Source organism: Cynocephalus volans, chromosome 2 (assembly GCF_027409185.1).
Source record: "Cynocephalus volans isolate mCynVol1 chromosome 2, mCynVol1.pri, whole genome shotgun sequence".
NCBI lineage: Eukaryota > Metazoa > Chordata > Mammalia > Dermoptera > Cynocephalidae > Cynocephalus > Cynocephalus volans.
In genome coordinates this window covers 227,041,282-227,063,879 of record NC_084461.1, presented here as the reverse complement: position 1 = coordinate 227,063,879, position 22,598 = coordinate 227,041,282, and the positions used below count along the sequence as shown (strand labels likewise).

General features: G+C 36.2%; 1 protein-coding gene across 9 annotated transcripts in view; it reads left to right on the top strand.

Moving 5' to 3' along the window:
* Window positions 1-22,598, top strand: part of SHLD2 (shieldin complex subunit 2) — a 100,767-nt gene that overhangs the window by 45,926 nt on the left and 32,243 nt on the right. For 5 of the 9 annotated variants that reach the window (XR_010022627.1, XM_063086122.1, XM_063086123.1 and 2 more), the window contains 3 exons: window positions 8,711-8,805; window positions 9,191-10,726; window positions 13,930-14,037. Coding sequence is in view for 8 of the 9 variants with exons in the window: in XM_063086122.1 (XP_062942192.1) it covers window positions 9,196-10,726; window positions 13,930-14,037 (1,639 nt within the window). In the remaining variant the exon portion in view is untranslated. Of the gene's footprint in view, window positions 1-7,374; window positions 7,463-8,710; window positions 8,806-9,190; window positions 10,727-13,929; window positions 14,038-22,598 lie in introns of those variants that run through there. The other 4 variants (XM_063086124.1, XM_063086121.1, XM_063086127.1 and 1 more) reach the window with 3 other exon arrangements.

Genomic DNA, 22,598 nt, shown 5'->3' with positions numbered 1-22,598 from the left:
GCATCTTGCCCTCCAGAAAGGTTTTACTGCTTTAAACTCCTACCAGTATAAATTATTTACCTGCACACTGCACCTTTTTAATGAATCTTTGCTAGTTTGGTAGGTAAAAAGTGTTTTTTCATTAATTATTAATTTCTTTCATTTTATTAGGAGGATGAGTGTTTTTAGTGTTTCTAACCATGTACAATACTTTTTTTCCCCTGCGATACTTACCTGCTTATCTCCCTAACCTATTTTTCTCTTACCTTGTGTATCTGCCTATGCTTGCATATTCCTCATATATTAGAGATGTTAATCCAAATGTAATTTAAAATGTGCTGTTTTTTCAATTTTTCAATAACTAGAGAATGCAAATAAAACAGTTGTAATAGTCCATTTCTTGCTTATAACAAAATACCTGGAACTGGGTAATTTGTAAGAAAACAAAAATTTATTGTTTATGGTTTCAGAGGCTGGGAAGTCCAAAGTTCAGGGAACACAGCTGGTGAGTGTCTTGGTGCTGGTGACAGTGACCCAGGGGTCTCACATGGCAGAAAATGGCAGAGCAGAGAGAGAGAACTTCACATGTGCTCTTCTTTTAAAGCTCTCAAAACCATACTCATGACCACCATTATTAATTCATTCAGTAGGCATGGTCCTCAGAATGTAATCACCTCTTCAAGGCCCCACCTTTCAATTACCATAATAAGATTTCTCACCCTTTTAACAGTCACAGTGGAGATCAAGCTACTAAGCATAAATCTTGGGGGACACAATCCATATCAACAGTATCTTTGCACTCTCACAGAATCACTTTTTAGATGCTCCCAAGGTTGTGGTTAAGACTGGCACCCTCAGCCATTGTTTGTAGCATTATAAACTGTTCAGTTCTTTTGCAAACAGCAATATAACAAATACTAAGAGCCATGAAAAGTTATACATCTTTGACCTAGTTATTCCATAGCTGGGATTTTATCATAATAAAATAATTTAAAAGTGATGCTAAATGTACCAAATAATTTATTGCAGCAACATCTATAGTAGTGACATGTTAGAAATAAGTTATTGAATTAGACAGTAATTGTTTACTAAATGAGATTCATTAAAATATTAAACTAGCATTAAAATGATTAGGAAGGGCCGAGCCCGTGGCGCACTTGGGAGAGTGCGGCGCTGGGAGCGCAATGACGCTCCCGCCGCGGGTTCGGATCCTATATAGGAATGGCCGGTGCACTCACTGGCTGAGTGCCGGTCACGAAAAAGACAAAAAAATAAAATAAAAAATAAAATGATTAGGAAGATTACTAATTGACCTAAAACAGTGGCAATATATGGATTGAAGCAGGATACAAAATTATTTCAATGTTATGATAACCACTGTGTAAAAATATGTGTGAAAACAAAAACATGATGGAAAATACAATGGGTTGTGAGTGTCACCAAGTATGTGTGTGTACTTTCTTAGGTTTAAAACTATAAAAAGCTGACATTTATTGAGTAATTACTATATGCAATCTCATAACCTCATTGTAAGATAGAAATTGATGTTATTCTCATTTGACAGATAAAGAAACTTAATTCTCATTTGACAGATAAATAAATTTAATTTATTATTCTGGATGTCTTAAAATATTTGCAGAGATAGAAGTAATAGTATAATGAATCCCATGTAACTATCAACTAGCTTCAACAATTTCAAGTTTGCATTTTTTAGCAAGTTGCAGAGTAGGGATTTGAACCTACATCTGTCTTATTCCAAAACCTGTGCTTTTAATTTCAATCCCTTTGGGGCTGGTCAGTTAACTCATTTGGTTAGAGAACAGCCTTATTACACCAAGGTCATGGGTTTAAGTCCCTGTACTGGTTGGCCACCAGGAAAACAAAAAAAAGCTACAATCTTATGCTGCCTCTTCATTTGTCATTTGATGCTATTGAGTAACTTTAAGATTGCTTAGTGTTTTTGGTAAAGTAGATGTGCAAAGACATTATAACAGTGCAGTGGATTGAGTTATGTTCCCTAAAACTCACTGAAGCTTGAATTGTGTCCCCCAAATTTTATGCATTAGAAACTTGGTCCCTACTGTAATTGTCAAGGGTGGGAAATCCTATCATGGTAATTGAAAGATGGAGCCTTGAAGAGGTGATTAGATTGTAGGACCATGCAGTAGTGAATGAATTAAAAATGGTGATCAGGGGCTTGGTTATGAGGGCTTTAAAAGAAGAGAGAGTAGAGTCTCTCTGCTCTCTCTGCTTCCACCATCTTGCAATGTGAGATCCCTGGGTTGCTGTTGCCACCACCAGATGGACTTTGGACTTCCCAGCCTCAGAAACAGTAAGCAATAAATTTTGTTTTCTTTATAAATCACCCAGTTCTGTGTATTTTGTTATAAGCAACAGAAACGGACTAATACAAACTGAGTTTTTTTGGTTGGTAATAAGATGGAGAAAGCTTTTTTTTTTTTAACCACATATATTCTGTAATAAGCATTTTTTAGTTGCAGTGTTCTGCAAAGACAAAACCTGATACGGTTCATCCTGCTTTATAAATCTTTGACCCATTCATCAGACTCTGACCACTCTAAAGATAAAGGGTACTGAAGTGGCCTTCTGCAGATTGAGAAATTGTGTAATTATTAACTCCGGTAATGGATGTGTACTTTCAAGTTTCATCTGGTATTAATGAGCTTTAACCCTCAGAGTATACCCAAACATGTCCTAGAATCATTGAAATTCATTAGTTGTTCATAACTTAGCTCTTCAGTCTGTATAATTTTGCTATGATAAATATTTTGTTTCTTCCTGTCCTCACCACTCTCCACCCGCCACCCTATCCTGCTCACACACTCACAACTCCTATAAATTGCAGGATTTAGTAGCAGCAGACTTAGATATACGTGAAGTCTTCTTTTTAAATGGCTTTTTTGAATTAACAGGGCCACTTACTAGTCAATTTTTGGGGGGGCCACTTACAGGGGTATTTAGTCAAATATGTGAAGGCATACTGAAATAACTGTTATATGTAAATAACCTTGTGCTTTATAGAACTTTTTTTTTTGTCTCAGGCATCCCATGTCCTGAGAGATCTCTTATCTTTCAAGGCCGCTTTGTGGCACCTTTGAGTGTTCCACCACCTTTCCCTGCTTTGAATTTTGCCTTTGATTCAACTGTGATCCTGTCAAATATAGTGATGACAGAAATAGACCTTAAGTTTGGGAGAGAGGTTGGTTCAATATAGATTTGTAAAGCTTAATTGGGTATGTGGTAGTTAAATGAATTGGATTGGATGAAATTCTCCAGAGATATATGGAATGAGAAGAAGAGATGGCCCAAGGAAGATGAAATAGAGAAAGAAAAACCAGAGAGATAGAAGAACTAGTTAGGAGACTAGAAACTAAGGAAAGAGAGTTTCACAACTGGAGTGGCGAAGTACCGTGAGTGCTTATTTAGCAATTTGGACTTCATTGTTGTCTTAATAGAGATAGGAAATGAAGGTCAGATAGCAGGGCATTTAGGAGAAAATGTTAAGTGAGGACACAGAAGCAGTGACTGTCTTAGATTCTTTTAAAATATTTTGGAGATTACCTGTAGCAGGACTGTTCCTTTGGTGAGGCAGTTAGGGCAGCTTTCCAGGGGCCTATGTTGGGGTGGGCAGTGGGGATGACTTAGGATCTGTAATATATTCCTTTTTTCTGAACATTATTAAAATCCAGTTTCAAAATTTTGTGATTAACTCTAGTCCTAAGAGTCTGTGAAAAATGGAGATAATGGGCAGTCCCACATGGGTTGAGTTTTTCCAGGATTCTCCGTTCCAGGGACACCCCTGCTTTTAATCCTGTAGTAGCTCATATCACTATTTTATAATTGTCACTTTGTCTCTCCTATCAGATTAGAAGCTCCTTGTTATTGTTATTGCATTTCTTGTTATTGTTGTTGCATTCCCAGTACCAAGCATAGTGGCTGGCACGTAGCATTAAGTATTTGTTACATGAATGATTGAACAAATAAACCTGTACATATCTATCTTTTAAGCACAAAAGAATTCCAATTTGGTGGTCTCACAGAATCAAAAAAGTAGAATGTTTCAGGAAAGGGAGATTGGTAAACAGTTTCAAATGGTAGTAAGGTGTAAGGATTGAAAACTGACCTTTGGATTTGGTTATTGGAAAGTCATTAGTTTCCATAGTGAAAAGCGTTATAGCAAAATTGTTGGAGTTAAGTGAGTTGAAGTATAAATGGGAAGTGAGAACAAAGAAACAACATAGGAGAAGTTTGTTTTCTGTTTTGTTTTTAAAGATTTGAGTCTAAAGAGAAAAAAACCATTGGAGAAGAAACCCAAAGATTTAAGAGAGGAAAGTTCATTATCATGGTAATTTTATGCATTTGATTTACATATACAGTAGTCCTTCAGTATCCATGGTGATGGGTTCTAGGACCCCCTTTGGATACCAAAGCCCATGGATTCTCAAGTCCCTTATACAAAATGGTGTAGTATTTGCCCATCCTCCTGTATACTTTAAGTCATCTCTAGATTACTTATACTGCCTAATACAATATAAATGTTATGTAAACAGTTGTTACACTGGGTCGTTTAGGGAATAATGACAGGAAGAATAAGTTTGTACACGTTTAATACAGATGCATCCATCTTTTTTTTCCCCCGAATATTTTCGATCCAAGGTTGGTTGAATCCAGGAATGTGGAACCCCTGGATACAGAGGGCTGACTGTGTCTAAGTATTCCCACCAACATTTAAGGATAATGTGTTTCCCCCTCTTCCATTTGATTTTGATATATATTTAAAATTTGATGTTTTTTTGCTGTGCTATTTGGGGCCTCCTAGTGGTGAATTTAATAATGACATGTTTTACTAATATACCAGTTAATCCTTACGCAGGTTATTCTTTCCACAAGGATTAAATGAGGGTGGGATATGTTATTGTAAAGCTACACGACTACCAACAGGGCTAGGGCTCACAGACCACTCAAGCCTGTTGTACAGACTGGGTTACAAACCCTTCACATGCAGATCTACGAGCTAGGTAATAGGAAAAGTTCTTGGGAGCTGTGGGTAAAAAATTATTAGGCTTTGTTCAGAGCTAGGAGCAGCTGCCCTAGTGCCCTATTGGCCTCCTGGAGAGTCCTGAGAAGCACCGTGTATCAGAGCTGTTAGTCCATTATACTTAACTCCATAACCCAGGACATCTGGGTGCACATGTGCAAATTACATTAGACAATAACCAAGGAACACCTGGGAGCATGTGCATATTTACATCAAATGCTCGGCAAGATTCTGAACATCTGAGGGGCCCTGACCATTTTCCTGTATTTTCCCAACAGTTATTATATGCCTAATTATAGGCATGCTTAGGCCTTTGATTTGCAGTGGGTCAAAAGTTGACACCTAAAATTACTATAATTTTGTTTCCTTAGTAATAATTCACTATAATAAGCAGTATGAAAATTACAGTATGTCTTTATTTTAGCTACTAATATATTAACAGCTGCAATCACTGCAGTCAGCTCTTATACTGAAATGTTAGATATATGGCCATTATTATATAACTATTGGAACATTATATGCAGTTTGAATATTGTGAAAGAAAAGCTTGAATTACCAAACAAAAACAATTTGATTATTATGAAAATAAAACACATTGATTATTAATCACAATAATACTTTTAAAATATAGAAATATTAAAAAAAATCATCTGTAATCTTGCTTCTCAATGTTTTTCTTTCTAAGATTTTTTTTTTTTTTGGCACCTGGCCAATAAAAGGATCAAACCCTAGACCTTGGTGTTATCAGCACCATGCTTTAACCAACTAAGTTAACTGGCCAGCACTCTAGGATTTTTTTTTAATATTATGAAGTATTTCTGAATAATATAAGAAACACCTCTGTAACCACACTCAGTTAAAAAAATAAAACATGTTCAACACAAGTGAAGCCCTCTCATATTCTTTACCCACCACATCCCCATTCCTCCCTCCCAAAGGTAACCACAATCCTGAATTTGGTGTTTTATTCTCAGGCATATTTTAAAACTTAACATATTGGCATCATAAGTTCTATATTCTTCAAATTATTTTTTTCACTTATTATGATTGTAAGATGTATCGATGTATATTGTGATGTATGTGTACAAGAGTTTTCCAGGGCAGAAACTTGGAAGTGGAATTGTTTTGTTATATGATATGTGCGTCTTCAGCTTTACTGTGTTTGCCAAATTGTTCTTCAAAGTGGTGCGCTAATTTACTCTTCCACCAGCTGTGTAAGAGTTCCTCAATCTTGCGTATTTATGTTTAAAATTTTTAATGTTTAAAAATGTTTAAAATTTTTCAGTGTTTAAAAATGTTTAAAATTTTCCCCAGTCCTGTGGGTGTGAAATAGTATTTTTTAAAAGGAGGACTTGTATTATAGGATATTTCAAACATATGTTGTTGGGAAAAATAGGAAAATATAAGAGCCCCTCAGATGTTCAGAGTCTTGCCAAGCATTTGCTGTAAATATCCTCAGGTGTTTCTTGTTACTACTTAAGGTAAGTTGTGTATGGGCACCCAGGTGTCCAGGGTTGTGGACTTAAGTATAAAAGACTAACAGCTCTGATCCACAGTGCCTCTCAGAACTCTCAGAGAAGCCACTAGGACAGTTGCTCCTAGATCTGAATAAAACCATTCATTTTTCTATACCCACGGCTCCCAGAACCTTTTTTTTCTATTACCTCGCTCACAGACCTGTGTGTGGAGGGTTTGTAACCTAATTTGTGCAACAGACTCGAGGGGTCTGTAAGCCCTAGCTTTTCATATGTAAAAGTAGATTGATTAGTGCAGTGAACCCCTTTGTGTTCTATCACCCCGCCTCAACAATTATCAACAATGGCCATCTTGTTTCATCTACACCCTCACTGCCTTCACCCTTCCAGTTATTTTAAAGAGATTTGAGATGTCACACCATTCTATCTACAAACACTCATTATGCATCTGCAGAATATAACTCTTTTATTTATTTATTTTTGTGGCTGTCCAATGTGGGGATCTGAATCCTTAACCTTGGTGTTACAACACTGCACTCTAACCAACCGGCCTAACCAGCCAGCCATGAACAACTCTTTTAAACATAACCTCAGTGCTGTGGGTTGAACATATCCCCCAAAAGTTCATGTGTTAGAAATTTGATCCTTATTGTAACTATTAAGAGGATGGGAAATCTGATTATGATGTTTGAAAGGTGGGGTCTTTGGGAGGTAATTGAATTGTAAGGACTAGGTCCTCGTGAATGGACTAACCCTTTTCACAGAGTAATGGGGTGATAGTTTAATGGATTGTCATGGGTCTGGACAGGTGGCTTTGTAAGGAGAGCGCATGAAAGGGCTCTTGCATTCTTGCCATGTGATACTCTGCAGTGCTATGGGACTCTGTACAAAGAAGAAGGCCCTCACCAGATGTGCGCCCGGAACCCTGGACATCCCAGCCTCCAAAACTGTAAAATATAAATTTCATTTCTTTATGAATTACCCAGTTTCAGGTATTCTGTTATAAGCAACAGAATACAGACTAATACATTCATAACATTATCCCACTAAAAAAATAACAATAATCTCTTAATGTTCATAATATCAATCAGTTTGTTTTTCTTATATTCTTATAATATTTTTACACTTGTTTGTTGAAATCAGGATCTAAATAAGGTTCATACATTGTAATTGGCCTCAATCTGCAGGTTTTCTCAGTGCTCATTTATAGCATCTGTCTTTGTGATGTTAGCAGCCATGAACAATCATTGCCTAGAAGAGCCATTACCTCATTAGGAGTTCCAAAACAATAATATTCTATCATTCCTTTTTTGTTTATTAGAGTAATTCTACAAAGAGAGTTTTCTCATCAAATAGTTGGTCATCTTGAGATACTTGTTAGTATAGAAATTTCTTTCCTCTCATCAGCTTTTCTTTTTTTTTCTTTTTTATTTACTCATCAGCTTTTAAAACAATTAGTCCCCCAGCATTTTCTAAAGGTGATCATTGAGTGAGTTTGCCTTAGTTATCTTTATGAACTTATGGATTTAAACATATTTGATGTGTTCCCTGTACTCTAATCAGAAGTCATTAATCATACTGTGGTCTTTCATGACTCTGCCCTTTTACAGCTGCCATTTCTTTTGTTTGAGATGCTCTTAGATACAATGCCTGCCTTCCATAGTAGCATTCTTCTCCAGTAGATTGTTATTGTTTCCTATTTATAGCTTATGGTATGATTACATAATTTTGAAACTATTAGTTTATATTTAGTATGTTTCTCTCCTTTTGGTTTTTTAAAACCAGGCCAACAGTTCCCTTAGGCCAAGAACCGTATCTGTCTTTTTGCCCCTGTACCACTGTTAGAATGTTTTTAGTGAACTCTAGGAATAAATGTATTTAGTAAATGCTTATTGAAAGTCAGTTATTATCAGGTAAACTGGTATGGTTTTTTATGTTTATCTCAGTAAGTATGATGCTTACTTAAATGTACTTATATCAAGTGCCACAGGTAATGAAAACAGGTATAAATAATAATGACTTTCTTTTTTATCCATATGTTACAAAATGCTTTTATTAATCTATATTGTATTTAAGGAAGATTTTAAAAATGTAGAAACAATTATTGATTGTGTGATAGATTGGTGTGAAGATAGATAATATAGTCACTTGTACACTTTGAAGAGAGACTCAGTGTTTTATTTTCTCTGTCTCCTAGTTTGAGCCTTCTAATTTGGTCTTGGGAATTGAGTTCACAGTTGGAGGAAAGAGGCCCTAAACTTACTGAGGTAATCTAAGGAGTAAAGAAAACAGGTGTTAAGAGTGACTGTAATACCATTAAATAAATGTCCTTTTCCCTCCTTCTTTACTAACTTATTATTTAAATGGGGCAAGTTTTTACAGCATAAGACATGAACATACTAAGAATTAATTTACTTGTTTAATGTTACTATACTTAGCTTTATTTCCCTTAAAGAGAGTCTTTAGGTGAAGATTTTTTGTGAATATTTAAATTTTTTGTTATGATTCCTTGTGCACTTATAAATTTTATAATTAAATGGCACATCAAAATAAATCACCTCTGTTATATTTTGGTTCATAGTTTGGATTACATTTTCTTTTGTACATTATTAACTTATTATCAATATATAAAAATCTACTGACAAAATGTTAATTTTGGATTTTTCATTTTTATCAGAAACCATGAGTGGAGGATCTCAAGTTCACATTTTTTTGGGTGCTCCAGTTGGTCCACTAAAAATGACAGTATCACAGGACACAACTTCTTTAATGTCCACTGCTGACCCCTGGAAAAAAATTCATCTTTTGTGCGGTCAACGTTCTTTACGTCTGAGCGTTGAAAAACATAAGCACAAAAATCTTGAAGACCGTGAAGTCCAAGAATCTATTGGCCCTCCAGATCTTCTAAGTGGTCATTTTCTAGTGAACTCTATGAGTAGATCTGTTCTTATGAAAGATGACTTTATATGTTGTGTTACTGAAACACAGAATATAAAATCACAGAAGATTCACCCCTCAGGGCTCAGTGATGTGACTAATTCTAATGTGGAAATATGTGGATTTAAGGGCAGAGTCTATCATTTAACTGAAGAAGAAAAGTATCAAAAGCTTCAACATGAAAATAAAAAATTTACAGAAGAGCAGCCTGAAAATAAGTCGAATACATGTGGTCAAAACTTTCAAACAGATTCCTTTTGGTTAGATCCCAAGTGTGCAGCTGTATTGGATTTGGTCTGTAGTACTGAACAAATTAATATAGGGCCAGAATCTGTAGGAACAAAATGTGTGCCAACAGAACATCACGAAATACAAAACCAACGTCCGGAATTCTTTTCTAACACAGTAGATAAGCCAAGGTCTGAAGGAGCAGTTAGGAAGGTCCCAAACCTTAAAATATCTACTGATACTGAATTTCTCAGTATAATGACTGCCAGCCAGGTTGCTTTTTTAGCTCAAATGAAGGATAAAGGGCAGAATTCTATAAATAAAGGGACCATAAACATGGAGATTGAACCAAAGGCAAGTCATGGGGAAATAAAAACTGAAAAAAACTCAGTTCAGCCTAAGGGTGACTTTGCAGAAGTATGCGAAAGTGGACAGAACGAAGCATATTCCGTGGAACTTTTCAGTTCTGTTTGTCCTGAAGCAAAAAGTAGCCACAGTCACATAAACTCTGATAAATGTCTGGAAGAAAATATAGAATCTCAAGAACTTTTCAGCTCTGAAGATAAACTACCACCAAACGAGATACATATTGAGTTGTGTAGCTCAGGAATACTGTGTTCCCAACTAAATACCTTTCACAAAAGTGCTGTGAAAAGAAGTTGGACCTCTGAAGAGGAACCAGGCCATTTTAAAACTCTATGTAAAGTCCCCCACGTATCTAAGAAAATGAAGCTGATTTCTAATGTAAGAGATTCTGCCGTAGCATTGGACCGGAGGAATGTGTCTGAATTTAAGGGTATTAAAAAAACATCATTAATAAAAAATTGTGATTCTAAAAGTCAGAAGTATAATTGTTTAGTTCTGGTGCTATCTCCATGTCATGTGAAAGAAATAAACATAAAATCTGGACCAAATTCTGGCTCTAAAGTGCCCTTAGCAACAATTGTAGTAATTGACCAATCAGAAATTAAGAAGAAGGTTTTCCTGTGGAGGACTGCGGCGTTTTGGGCACTTACAGTGTTTCTCGGAGATATACTTTTACTCACAGGTGAGGTCATCATGGTATAGTGGTAGTTTATTTTGTGGAGCTGTGGCTTTTTCGTGCTTTTTGTTTGCTTTTTCTCCCACTTTAAGTCTTCGAGGACTTGTTTTTTATCATTTATTTCTTCTGGGCCCAGTGTGATTGGTCCCTTCATGGCATCCATGGTGTTCCCCTTGCCATTGCCCAGTGTCCTGTGCACTGCCATTTCTAGACCTCTGTTCTACTCTTTTAGTTCTGTTCCTCCTTTCTACTCATCATCTCCTTTAAGAAGCCTTCCCTGCTCTTATTCACTCACTGTGTAAGTGTTCAGGTCATATCATTAGGCTCTTTTTTGTTTTCTTATGGTTTTGTCTATATATGACTTATTTTTAGCCCTTTTCTTTAGCTGTATTAGCAGTCTTATGAAAGAACAGTATTTCTGCTACTTAATCGCTAATAATGTTGTGCATATTACAGTCTTACTGAGGGAACAGATATAGACTTCTATTATGTTTTTTATTATTAAAATTATATTAATCACATTTAGAAATATGGAAAGGAAAATACTCCTAGTATTATACCAACTTCGTTTAGCCACCAGTAGAGTTTTGGGGTGTTAGCTTCCAGTTATTTTCTCTATGCTCCTTAAAATGTGTATAACTATATATATAACAGCTGGTATTTATTGGGAGCTTACTTTGTATCTGACCCTGTTTCAGACTCTACATGTATATCTCATTACAACAACTTTATGAGGAAGGTACTGATTATTATCTCCATTTTTTGGCTGAGGAAGCTGAGGCCCAGAGAAGTAAAGCAGTTTGCTTGATGTCACACATCTAGGAAGTGGCAAAGCCATGATTTTACCTAGATTCCAGAATCCATACTTCTACTATATAATTGTAATCATAAAGAATAGTGGGGAAAAGAAAAGAAATCTGTACTTTTCCATTGTCCTAAGTAGTGAAATTATATTTACATAGAAATTTATGGGTGAAATTGCATTTTAATTAATAGCATTCAGTTGTACTTTATTGTATCTCTGACTTGGATAGCTCGTACTGCCTATTGATAGTCACCCAAAACTGAGAAATTCTCTGTAACAGATGTATTCCAGATCACTCATATTCCATTTAGTAACACAGTAGACATTTTGCTATTATACTTTTAGCAATAGAGGGAAGAAATCCTGTAAATAAGGATTGTCTGAGGGAGACTATTTACTAGAGTTCGAAGAGGACCTGGGGCTTAACCAGGGAAACCACAGTGTTTAAAGAACAGATAGAAGAGGAGCTAGGAGCTGGGGCATATCGGTGAGTGGAAAGCCTCCCAGGTGTAGTGCTACCTGCAAGGTGTAAGGCTGCAAGTATTATTTCTTTGGCAATTAATGCCTCATTGTAGATGAAAAAATATTGTTCTGGTTTTTCTTGTCTCATTGTTTAATTTGAGCTTATGTTACAGAGCTGAAATCTAAATTTGGAATGCTGAGAAAATTAGGTTTCTCAGAGTGTACCCTGGACCATGGTTATTTTACCAAGGCATTTACTGTCACTGTGTGAGCCTTCCAGGAGGTCTTTTCCTAGGCAGATGGAAACTCAACCCGGCAATCTCTAGCAATAGTTATTAACAGCTAGGTGACATTCTGTCAAGTGACTTTACCACAATTTACTTAACCATCTTCTTATTATCGAACACTTAGGTTATTTCTGTAAACACCTTTTTAAAAAAAGTATCACGTTTTTGTGGGGGGTTTTGTATTATTTCCTTAGGAAAAAAGTGTCTTGTTCACCCATTTCTGAGTAAGTTTTTTTGTGTGTGAAACAGTGAGTGGGAAGCAAGGGTCGCACTGCTTTTTCCTTCACCCACCACCAGGAATTAACATGTCACTAATCCAATAGAGGCTGTATAATCCCAATTTTCAAAGGCTCTCATTGAAATTTCTCATTTGTTCCTTTCTTCTGAAGAGCAGGCATCCCGAAGGTCAGATCATGAAAAAAAATCTTGAAAGCTGTGCTAGCTCTTTCTGGTTAGGCAGTGGGGAACCACTTTTATCCAGCGACCTGATCTCATTAATGCTCTAAATAAATCACTAATTAGCATTGCAGGACATGGATTGGAGGGGGAAGGGGACCTGTTAGGAGAGAGAGGAATGTGTGATGTAAAATGGTAGCAGTGGCAAGGCAGTGGGCAGATTGAAGAGTCAGAGTCAGTAGATGGGGGATTGGGGACAGAAGATAGGAAGAGAGAGGCAAACTGACTTCAGATTTTGGTTTACATGACTAGCAGCATAGTGCCGACAAATGAGATGGGTCATATGAGAGGAAAGGCAGGTTTAGACAGTGCTGAGTTTGGGGAGTTAATAGAATACCCAGGAGGGACTGTCCATTAGTCAGATAAAAGAGCCTGAAGCTGAGGAGAGGGCCTGGAATATAAATTTGGAAGTAATCACTTGGAGTTTATGCATCCTTGTTTTCCTTTTTCATCTCCAAATTATTTTGCTACCGTTAATATATGTTTATATCTCTAACACTTTGTACACTGATTATACTCTGTCTGAGAGAGAGCCCTCTTTCTTTCTCTTTACAACTTACAGATCTTGTTCTACCTAGTTTTATTCCTACCTGTTGGTATGTTTAGTTCCACCAAATGATTCTTCTCTATTCATCTTAGATCAGACAGCTCCATCTTTCCTACTGGAATGTGTTTGCTACCTCCAAAGTCTTTCACTTTTAAGATCTGTAAAAGATGACTACCATGCTATTGAGGGAAAAATCAAGTCCTTTAAGGATGTATTATATTATATTCAGATATATTTATAGCAGAAGGGACCAATGCATACTGAATATTCTTGTAGGCACTACTGCTTTGGAACCATTACATTGCTTCTTTATCCTAAAATATTCATTTCTAATTTATCAGAAATATGCATTATACCATTTGCTGTATGTATGAAAACCATTAAACCTTTCTCTGTAGAGCAGTGAGCTTCCATATTGATATCATTTAAATGCATGGAAGCAATTTTATTATTTTATCTATCTACGGGCATTCCTAGGTTCAGATTTGGATTTGCTGTTTTACGTTTTGTGCCTTTAGGCAATTCACTTAACCTATCTGAACTTTAGTTGCCTGGCATCTGGTAGGTATACATAGTATTTTGCTATGATTGGTAAGTTAAGCACAGTGTGAAAGAATTTATGGCATGATAAGAACCTTTCTTTCCTCTCTAGATGTTACTATCCGTGAGGATCAGTGGGTTGGTGAGACAATACTGCAATCAACATTTACCAGTCAGCTATTAAATCTTGGGAGTTATTCATCTGTCCAGCCTGAAGAATGTAAGACACATTTTGAATGTAATCATTTCTTAGTATTTAAAGTATATAAACAGATTAGAGTTAAAATGGTTCTTTTACAAAATGTTTTCTAAACAGTTAGCTGGAGAGTATTGGTTTATTTTCTGTAGTAAGAATGAAAGTAGAATTTTAAAAAATGAATGTGTACATTGTAAATCACATTTATTTTAAGAAGTGTTGGGTTTCATGTTTCATTTTCTTATTTTTCTTACGGAGTCAGTATAGTGGTGGTTCTTAACCTTTTAGGGAGTCATAGACCTCTTTGAGAAGCTACGTGCCATTTTTCCAGAAAAATGGACTTACATAAATAGACACAAAATTTTACCTATAATTCTAAGCTGTTCCTTAGACCTCTGATGTTCTTCTGTGGAATTTCTGATCCTCTGATTAAGAATCCCTGAGGTAATAAAAAAAGCACTGGCTTTGTAGTCAGACAGCTGTGGTTTGAATCTTTGTTCTGTCTACCACTGCTAGGGAAAACTGCCTTCCTTCTCTGACATCCATTTTCTCTTCTTTAAAATAAGCTTTGGAACGAAGAAACTAACTGCTTTTTTTTTTCTTCAGGAAGTAAAAAAAGAAAACAAAGTAAAAGAAACATATAAACTGCTAGTTATGGTCTCTACAGTCAAATAGACTGGAATTTCAATCCTGGCTCTAGTACTTCCAAAGTCTTTGTCTTTAGGCAAATTATTTAACCCCCCTATACCTCTGTCTCCTCATCTGTGAAATGGAAATAAAAATATATACATATGTTGTAGGGTTGTCGTGAAGATTAAATGAGATAATGAATATAAGGTGTTGAACCTACATATAATATGATAACAATATAGTAAGATTAGTGGGAGAAAGTAATATGTTAGCAAAATATATTTGATAGAATAGTGAAATAGTGTAATAGAAAAATAGCTAGGGAAATATACTGATTATATAAGAAAATAACTAGAATAACAGGAAAGTTATATGACGTGTGGAAGATAGAGCATAGAATTCCAACTTTTGAATTCTCAGAGGCAGAGTAAGCAGAAGAGAGTAACAACATTTAGAACAACATCAATTGTTTGGAAAGGGCAAGATTTCACCGTATCCTGGAGTAGGTTATCAGCATTGACATATTCTCTTAAAATAAATAAAGTAGAGTTCTTTACCCAGTATATATTTAGTAAATGTTGACCTTGTTTCAAGCATAGTGCTTCACTGTACACTTGGGGTACAACAATACCTGCCCTCATGGAGCTTACTTTCCTGTGTAGAAGACAGAAAAAAAAAAGAGTTAGATAGACATATAAATAACATATTTGTAGGTGACAGTGAGTTTTATAAGGGAAACTAACAAAGGGCTAAGATACAGAATGCCATGGTTCTAGTTGGGAGGGGTTGGTCACAATCAGAGTTAGGAAGTTATTACAATAGCTGAGGCTGAGAGGTGATACGAGGCCAGTGGAGGCAGAGAGAGACAGATTTGAGAAATATTTTTAAGTGGAGTTTACAGGATTTTCTGATGGTATGGATATGGGATGAGGAAAGAGGAACAGTTTACTGCTACTGGTGGCTTATGTAACCAGGCAGCCTTTATTGGGAAAGACTGAGAGGGAACAAGTTTACGGGGAAAATTAAGGGTTCTGTTTTAGGCATAAGTTTTATATATCTTTGAGGCATCCAAGTGGAGATTCATGTAGGAATGGGAAACAAAGTCCAGGACTTAGAGAACAGGTGTAAAATTAAGATACAAATTTCAGAGTTATTAATATATAATGTTCATTTATTTTATTAGTATTTATATAAACATCTAATTGTACATATTTGTAAGGTATAGTGTGTTGTTTCAATACATGCTTATATACTACACCATGATTCACTTAGGGTAGATAGCATAGTTTTTGTACCCATTAGTCCACCACTTCTCCTCTCCCCTGTCTGCCCTCCCCAACCAGCTTCTGGTAACCAGTATTCTAGTCTCTACTTCAGTGAGAACCACTTTTTTTATTTTATTTTTTTTTAGATTTCATGTATGAGTGATATGTGGTATTTGTCTTTCTCTGCCTGTAAGTCAGAGAACTTAACTTATCATTCACTTAACATGATGATTTCCAATTTTATCCATGTTGCTGCAAATGATAGGACATCATTTCTTTTTATAGCTGAATAGTAGTATTCCATTGCATATATATACATTTTTTTTTATCTATTCACCTATCGATGGACATTTAGGTTGATCCCATCTCTTGGCTACTGTGAATAGTGTTGCAATGAACATGGGAATATAGGTGTCTTTTTGATATATTGATTTCATTTCCTTTGGGTATATACCCAGTAGTGGGATAGCTGGGTCGTAGGCACATCTATTTTTAGTTCTCTGAGGAACCTCCATACTGTTTTCCACAGTGGATCTGCCAATTTACATTCCCACCAACTGTGTAGGAGAGTTCTTTTTCTCCGCATCCTCACCAGCATTTATTACTTTCTGTTTTGTTGATAATAACCATTCTAACTGGGGTGAGATGATATCTCATTGTGGTTTTAATCAGCAATTAGTGATGTTGAGCATATTTTCATGTGCCTGTTGGCCATTTGTATATTTTTTTTTGAGAAATGTCTGTTCAGGTCTTTTGCCCATTTTTTAAATTGGGTTATATGTTTTTTTTTTTTTTTTGCTGTTGAGTTATTTGAGTTCCTTATACGTTCTGGATATTAACCCCTTGTCTGATGTGTAGTTTGTGAACATTTTCTTCCACTCTGTAGATTGTCTCTTCACTTTATTGGTAGTGTTCCTTGAGGTACAGATGCTTTTTAGTTTGATGTAGTCCCATGTATGTATTTTTGCTTTTGTTGCCTATGCCTTTGTAGTCTTGCTCAAAAAAGTGCATCCCACCCTCATTTCGTGTAGTATGTCCCCTATATTTTCTTCTAGTAGTTTCATAGTTTTGAATCTTAAATTTAGGTCTTTGATCCATTTTGAGTTGATTTTTGTGTGTGGTGAGAGATGGGGTCTAGTTTCAGTCTTCTTCATGTGGCTATCCAGTTTTCCTAGCATCATTTATTAAGGAGGCTGTCCTATCCCTAGTATGTATTTTTGACACTGTATTAGTCTGTTTTTGTTGCTTATAACAAAGTACACTGAACTGGGGTGATTTATGAAGAAAATGAAATTTATTGCTTACAGTTTCTGAGGCTGAGAAATACAAAGTCCATCTGGTGGTGGCGGCAGTGACCCAGGAGTCTCACATTGCAAGATGGTGGAAGCAGAGGGAGCAGAGAGAAAGAGAGAGACAGACTCTCTTCTTTTAAAGCCCTCAGAACAACACCCCTGACCACCATTTTTAATCCACTCACTAGGGCATGGTGCTATGATCCAATCACCTGTTCAAGACTCCACCTTTCGATTACTGTAATAGGATTTCCCACCCTCTTAACAGTCATTGTGTGACTAAGTTTCTAATACATAAAACTTGGGGAATACAATTCAAGCTTCAGTGAGTTTTGGGGGGACATAATCCAATCCAGTATAGACACCTTTGTTGAAAATCAGTTGGCTGGAAATGTGTGGGTTTATGTCTGGGCTCTCTATTCTGTTCCATTGGTCACTTTGTCTCTTTTTATGCCAGTACCATGCTGTTTTGGTTACTGTAGTTTTATAGGTATTTTGAAGTTAGGAAGTATGATGCCTCCAACTTTGTTCTTTTTGTTCAAGATTGCTTTAGCAATATGGTGTCTTTTGTGGTTCTATACAAATTTGAAGATCAGTTTTTCTATTTCTGTGAAGAATATTGTTTGTGTTTTGGTAGGGATTGTGTTGAATGTGTAGATTTTTTGATGTAAGGAATTAATTGCTATAAACTTCTCTCTTAGAACTGCTTTCACTGTATCCCATAGATTGTAATATGTTGTATTTTCATTTTCCTTTGTCTCCAGGAATTTTTTAATTTTGTTTTTGATTTCCTCTTTGACCCGTTTGTTGTTTTAGGAGCATATTGTTTAATTTCCACGTGTGAGTACAGTTTCTAGTGGCCTTTTTATTCTCGATTTCTTGTTTTATTCCATTGTGGTCACACAAGGTAGTCGATATGATTTCATTTTTTAAAAAAATTTGTTGAGACTCGTTTTATTTATTTATTTATTTTTAAAAGATGACCGGTAAGGAGATCTCAACCCTTGGCTTGGTGTTGTCAGCACCACGCTCAGCCAGTGAGGTAACCGGCCATTCCTATATAGGATCCAAACCCATGGCCTTGGTGTTATCAGCACCGCAGTCTCCCGAGTGAGCCATGGGCTGGCCCAAGACTCGTTTTATGACCTAACATATGGTGTATTCTAGAGTATGTTCCATGTAGTGCTGAGAAGAATGAGTATTCTGTTGCTGTTGGATGAAATATCCTATAAATGTCCATTAGGTCCAATTGGCCTAGAGTAGAGATTAATTCTGATGTTTCCTGGTTAGTTTTCTGTCTGGATGATCTGTCCTTTGCTGAAAGGGAGGTGTTAAAGTCCCCAACTGTTATTGTGTTGGCGTTTATCTCTCCCGTAAGGTCTAATAGTAATTGCTTTATATATTGGTTGCTCCAGAGTTGAGTACATATATATTTAGAGTTGTTATATCCTCTTGTTGAATTGATCCCTTTATTATTATATAATGACCTTTTTTTACTCTCCTTGGCTTGAAGTCTATTTTACCTGATATAAGTATAGCTGCTTGTACTCTTTTTTGGTTTTCTTTTGCATGAAATATCTTTTTCCATCTGTTCACTTTCAGTTGATGTGTGCCTTTATAGGTGAAGTGAGTCTCTTGTAGGAAGCATATTGTTGCTTCTTGTTTTGTAATCCATACAGCTACTCCGTTCTTTTAATTGGGGCATTTAATCTGTGTACATTTAGATTTATTATTGATATATAGGGACTAGTTACTGCCATTTTGTTATTTTTTTTTTTTCTGGTTGTTTTGTAGATCCTTTTTTTCCTTTTTTCTGTTCTTACTGCCTCCTTTTGTGGGTAAGTGGTTTTCTCTAGTACTATATTTTGATTTCTTGTTATTTATTTTAGTATGTCTCATAAGTTTTTGTATTATGGTTCCCATAAGGCTTACAAAAACATGTTACAGTTATAACATGTAACATATAACATATAACTTAACTTTGATATCTAAGAAAAAGGAAAAATCTAAAGCCAACTTTACACTTTGGTGTTATTCCACCCCACTTTTTGATATTTTGTTGTTCCAAGTGACATCTTCTAATATTGCCTATCTCTTATGTGGTTGTTGTATACGTTATTATCTTCTTAAGTTTGTCTTTTAGTTTTCATACTAAGGATGTAAGTGGTTTATCCACTATCCTTACAATGTTGGAGTAGCCTGAGATTGTCTGTGTACTTACTTTAGTAATAAGTTATATACCTTCAAATGTTTTCTTTCTCCTCATTAGCGTTGTCTTCTTTCAGATTGAAGAACTCTGTTTAGCATTTCTTGTAAGGAAGGTCTAGTGTCGATGAATCCTTAGCTTTTGTTTATCTGGGAAAGATTGTATTTCTCCTTCATATCTGAAGATTAGTTTTGCTGGATACAGAATTCTTGGCTGACAGTCTTTTTCCTTGAGCACTTTGAATATATCATCCCATGCTCTTCTGGCCTGTAGGGTTTCTACTGAGAAATCTGCTGAGAGATGTATTGGGGTTCCATTGAATGTTATGTGTTTCTTTTCTCTTGTTTTTTTTCAGTATTCTTTCTTTGTCTTTGGTTTTTAATAATTTGATTACAGTGTGTCCTGGGATGTTCCTCTTTGGAATGAATTTAATTGGTGCCCTCTGAGCTTCCTGCACTGGGACGCTGTCATCTTTCTCCATACTTGGGAAATTTTCAGTCATTATTTCCTTGAATATGCTTTCTGGGTCTCTTCCTTTTCCTTCTCCTTTGGGTATGCCAATTATGTGGAGGTTATTTCACCTGAGGGAGTCCCATATGTGCTGTATTTCTGTTTTATTTTTCCTTATTCTTTTTTGTTTTTGCCCCTCTGATTGGATAATTTCATATGTTCTATCTTTGAGCTCACTGATTCTTTCCTCTCCTTGATTAAGTCTGCTGTTGGATCTATCAAGTTCTTCAATTCAGATAATGCATTCTTTATTTCCAGAATTTCTGTTTTTTAAAAAAATCAATTCTATTGCTTTGTCAAGTTCCTTGTTCTGCTCCTGAATTGTTTTTCTGATATCATTTCATTTTTTTATCTGTATTTTCTTGTGACTCCTTGAACTATGCATAAAAAGGTTATTCTGAATTCTCTGTCAGATATTTCATAAATCTGCTGTACTTCTGGGTTCATTGCTGGTGCTTTGTTGGTTTCCTTTGGTGGCAACATATTTCTGTGTACCTTCTTGATTTTTATGTCTTTATGTTGATGCCTGGGCATTTAACAAGACTGCTACCTCTTCTAGGTTTTATAGATGTTCTTTGGTGTTGTTAGACCGTACTGGTTAATATCAGAGTTTTGTCTCTGGTTTGTGGCTTTTGTTCGTTTTGTGGTGGATTAATAGTTGCCACCACTACTTAAACTCTGCCCTGGAACTATTGAGCTGTCCCATGGTTAATGCCTGAATTGGGAATACTCTCTGTGGGGTTCAGAATTTGAGCTCTGTGCTTGAATTAAATTGCTGCTTTGCTGCTGGTTCTCTGAGGAAGGCCTTTTGTGTAGATCAGATTTTAATTGTTGGCAAAATCACTTTTGGGTCTTGTGAGGTTACCATAAAGACTACTGAGCTATGTGGAAATTCTGGCCCAGGACTGCATCTTTCCTGCAGACTGCACCCGCCTGGCATTCTATCACCCTGACCAATCTCCACTGAGACCAGCTGCCCACACTGTGCCCCAGTGTTTCCCAGTGGGCCAGCTTTTTCCCCAGACTCCAATCACTTCCTGTGGGGCAGGCCATGCACGAGTCCCTCACAATGACTCACCGACCTCCAGGTGGCTCCTTTCTCCAGTTGGCTGTGGTTCCTCGCTCCTATGTGGGCCCAGGGGAACCCTGCCAATGGTCTTTCTGGTCTGTGGGCTGCTATGTGCACTTTCAAGCCCTGGAAGCCAATCTCTGTGTTGCAACTACTCTCCCCCATCCATCACCCTGTAACAGGCTGGCTCAGAAGCAGCCAGGGTTCAGAAAGATGGGAGCAGTCCCTACTCTCTCTTACCATTGCCTTCTCCTACCTTCATGAACTTTGAACTCTGAGGGTCTCTCTTCCTCTTCCCCTGAGCTCCAGTGGTCTCAGGACCGGGAGTCTTTGCTTTGTAATAGTTGTAAATTGATTGCTTATGGGGCAGAGCAACAATAGGACTTGTTTATTCCACCATCTTGATGATGTCCTATTTTATTATTTTAAAAAACTTTCAACTTTGAAATATTATCTGTGAAATTATAGACTCACAAAGGATTGCAAAAATAGTACATAAAGTTCCATGAACCCTTCACTCAGCTTCCCCCAATGGTGACATCTTATATAACTTTTGTACAATATCAATACCAGGAAATCAACATTGGTATAATACTGTTAATCAGCCTATAACCTTATTCAGTTTTTATATGCCTTTGCCTGTGTGTGTGTTTGTGGGTTTAATTCTATACAGTTTGATCCCATGTATAAGTTTATGTTAACACCATCATGATTAAATTGCAAAACTGTTTCATCACCATGAAGGAACTCTCTCATACTACCTCCTTATAGTTGCCTTCCACCCTGTCCTGCAACCACCATCCCTGTTCCTTGGAAACCACTAATTTGTTTCCCATCTCAACAGTTTTGTCATTTTGAGAATGTTATATGAATGGAATCATATAAATATTACATGAATGGAATCATGTTACATAAGTGTAATCTTTTGAGACTGACTTTTTTCAGTAATCCTAATGCCCTGTGATCCATCCAAGGTGTTACATAGATCAGTAGTTTTTTTCTTTTTTTTAATGTAGAGTATTATTTTGTTAGATGGACTACTAGTGTTTATTTAGTCATTCACCTGCTGAAGAACATTTGAGTTGTTTCCCAATTTGAGTTATTATGAATAAAGCAGATATGAAATTTGAGTGCAGATTTTTGTATGAACATAAATATTCATTTCTCTGGCATCAGTGTCCAACAGTGCAATTACTGGGTTGTACTGTATGTATCTGTTTATAAGAAACTGCCAAACTATTTTCCAGAATGGCTATACCATTTAAAATTCTTACCAGCAACGTATCTTCTACTTTCTCTACATATTTGTCAGCATTTGGTGTTCTCCTATTTTTTATTTAGCCGTTCTAATAGGTGTGCAATGATATCTCATTGTGGGGTTAATTTGTATTTCCCTAAAGGCACAAGCCAAATCTAAAGTACAAAATATAACTAAGAAGATCTCATACTGGTATTTGTTCATACATCATTACCTCTCTATTTTAATTACAGAGGCCAGAAATAAGATTAATGTACAAAACTCAATTGCATTTCTAGAATGGAGCATCCAACAGCTAGTAACACTTAAAGAGAAGGCACCATTTACAATATTAGCATATAGTACTAAATATGAA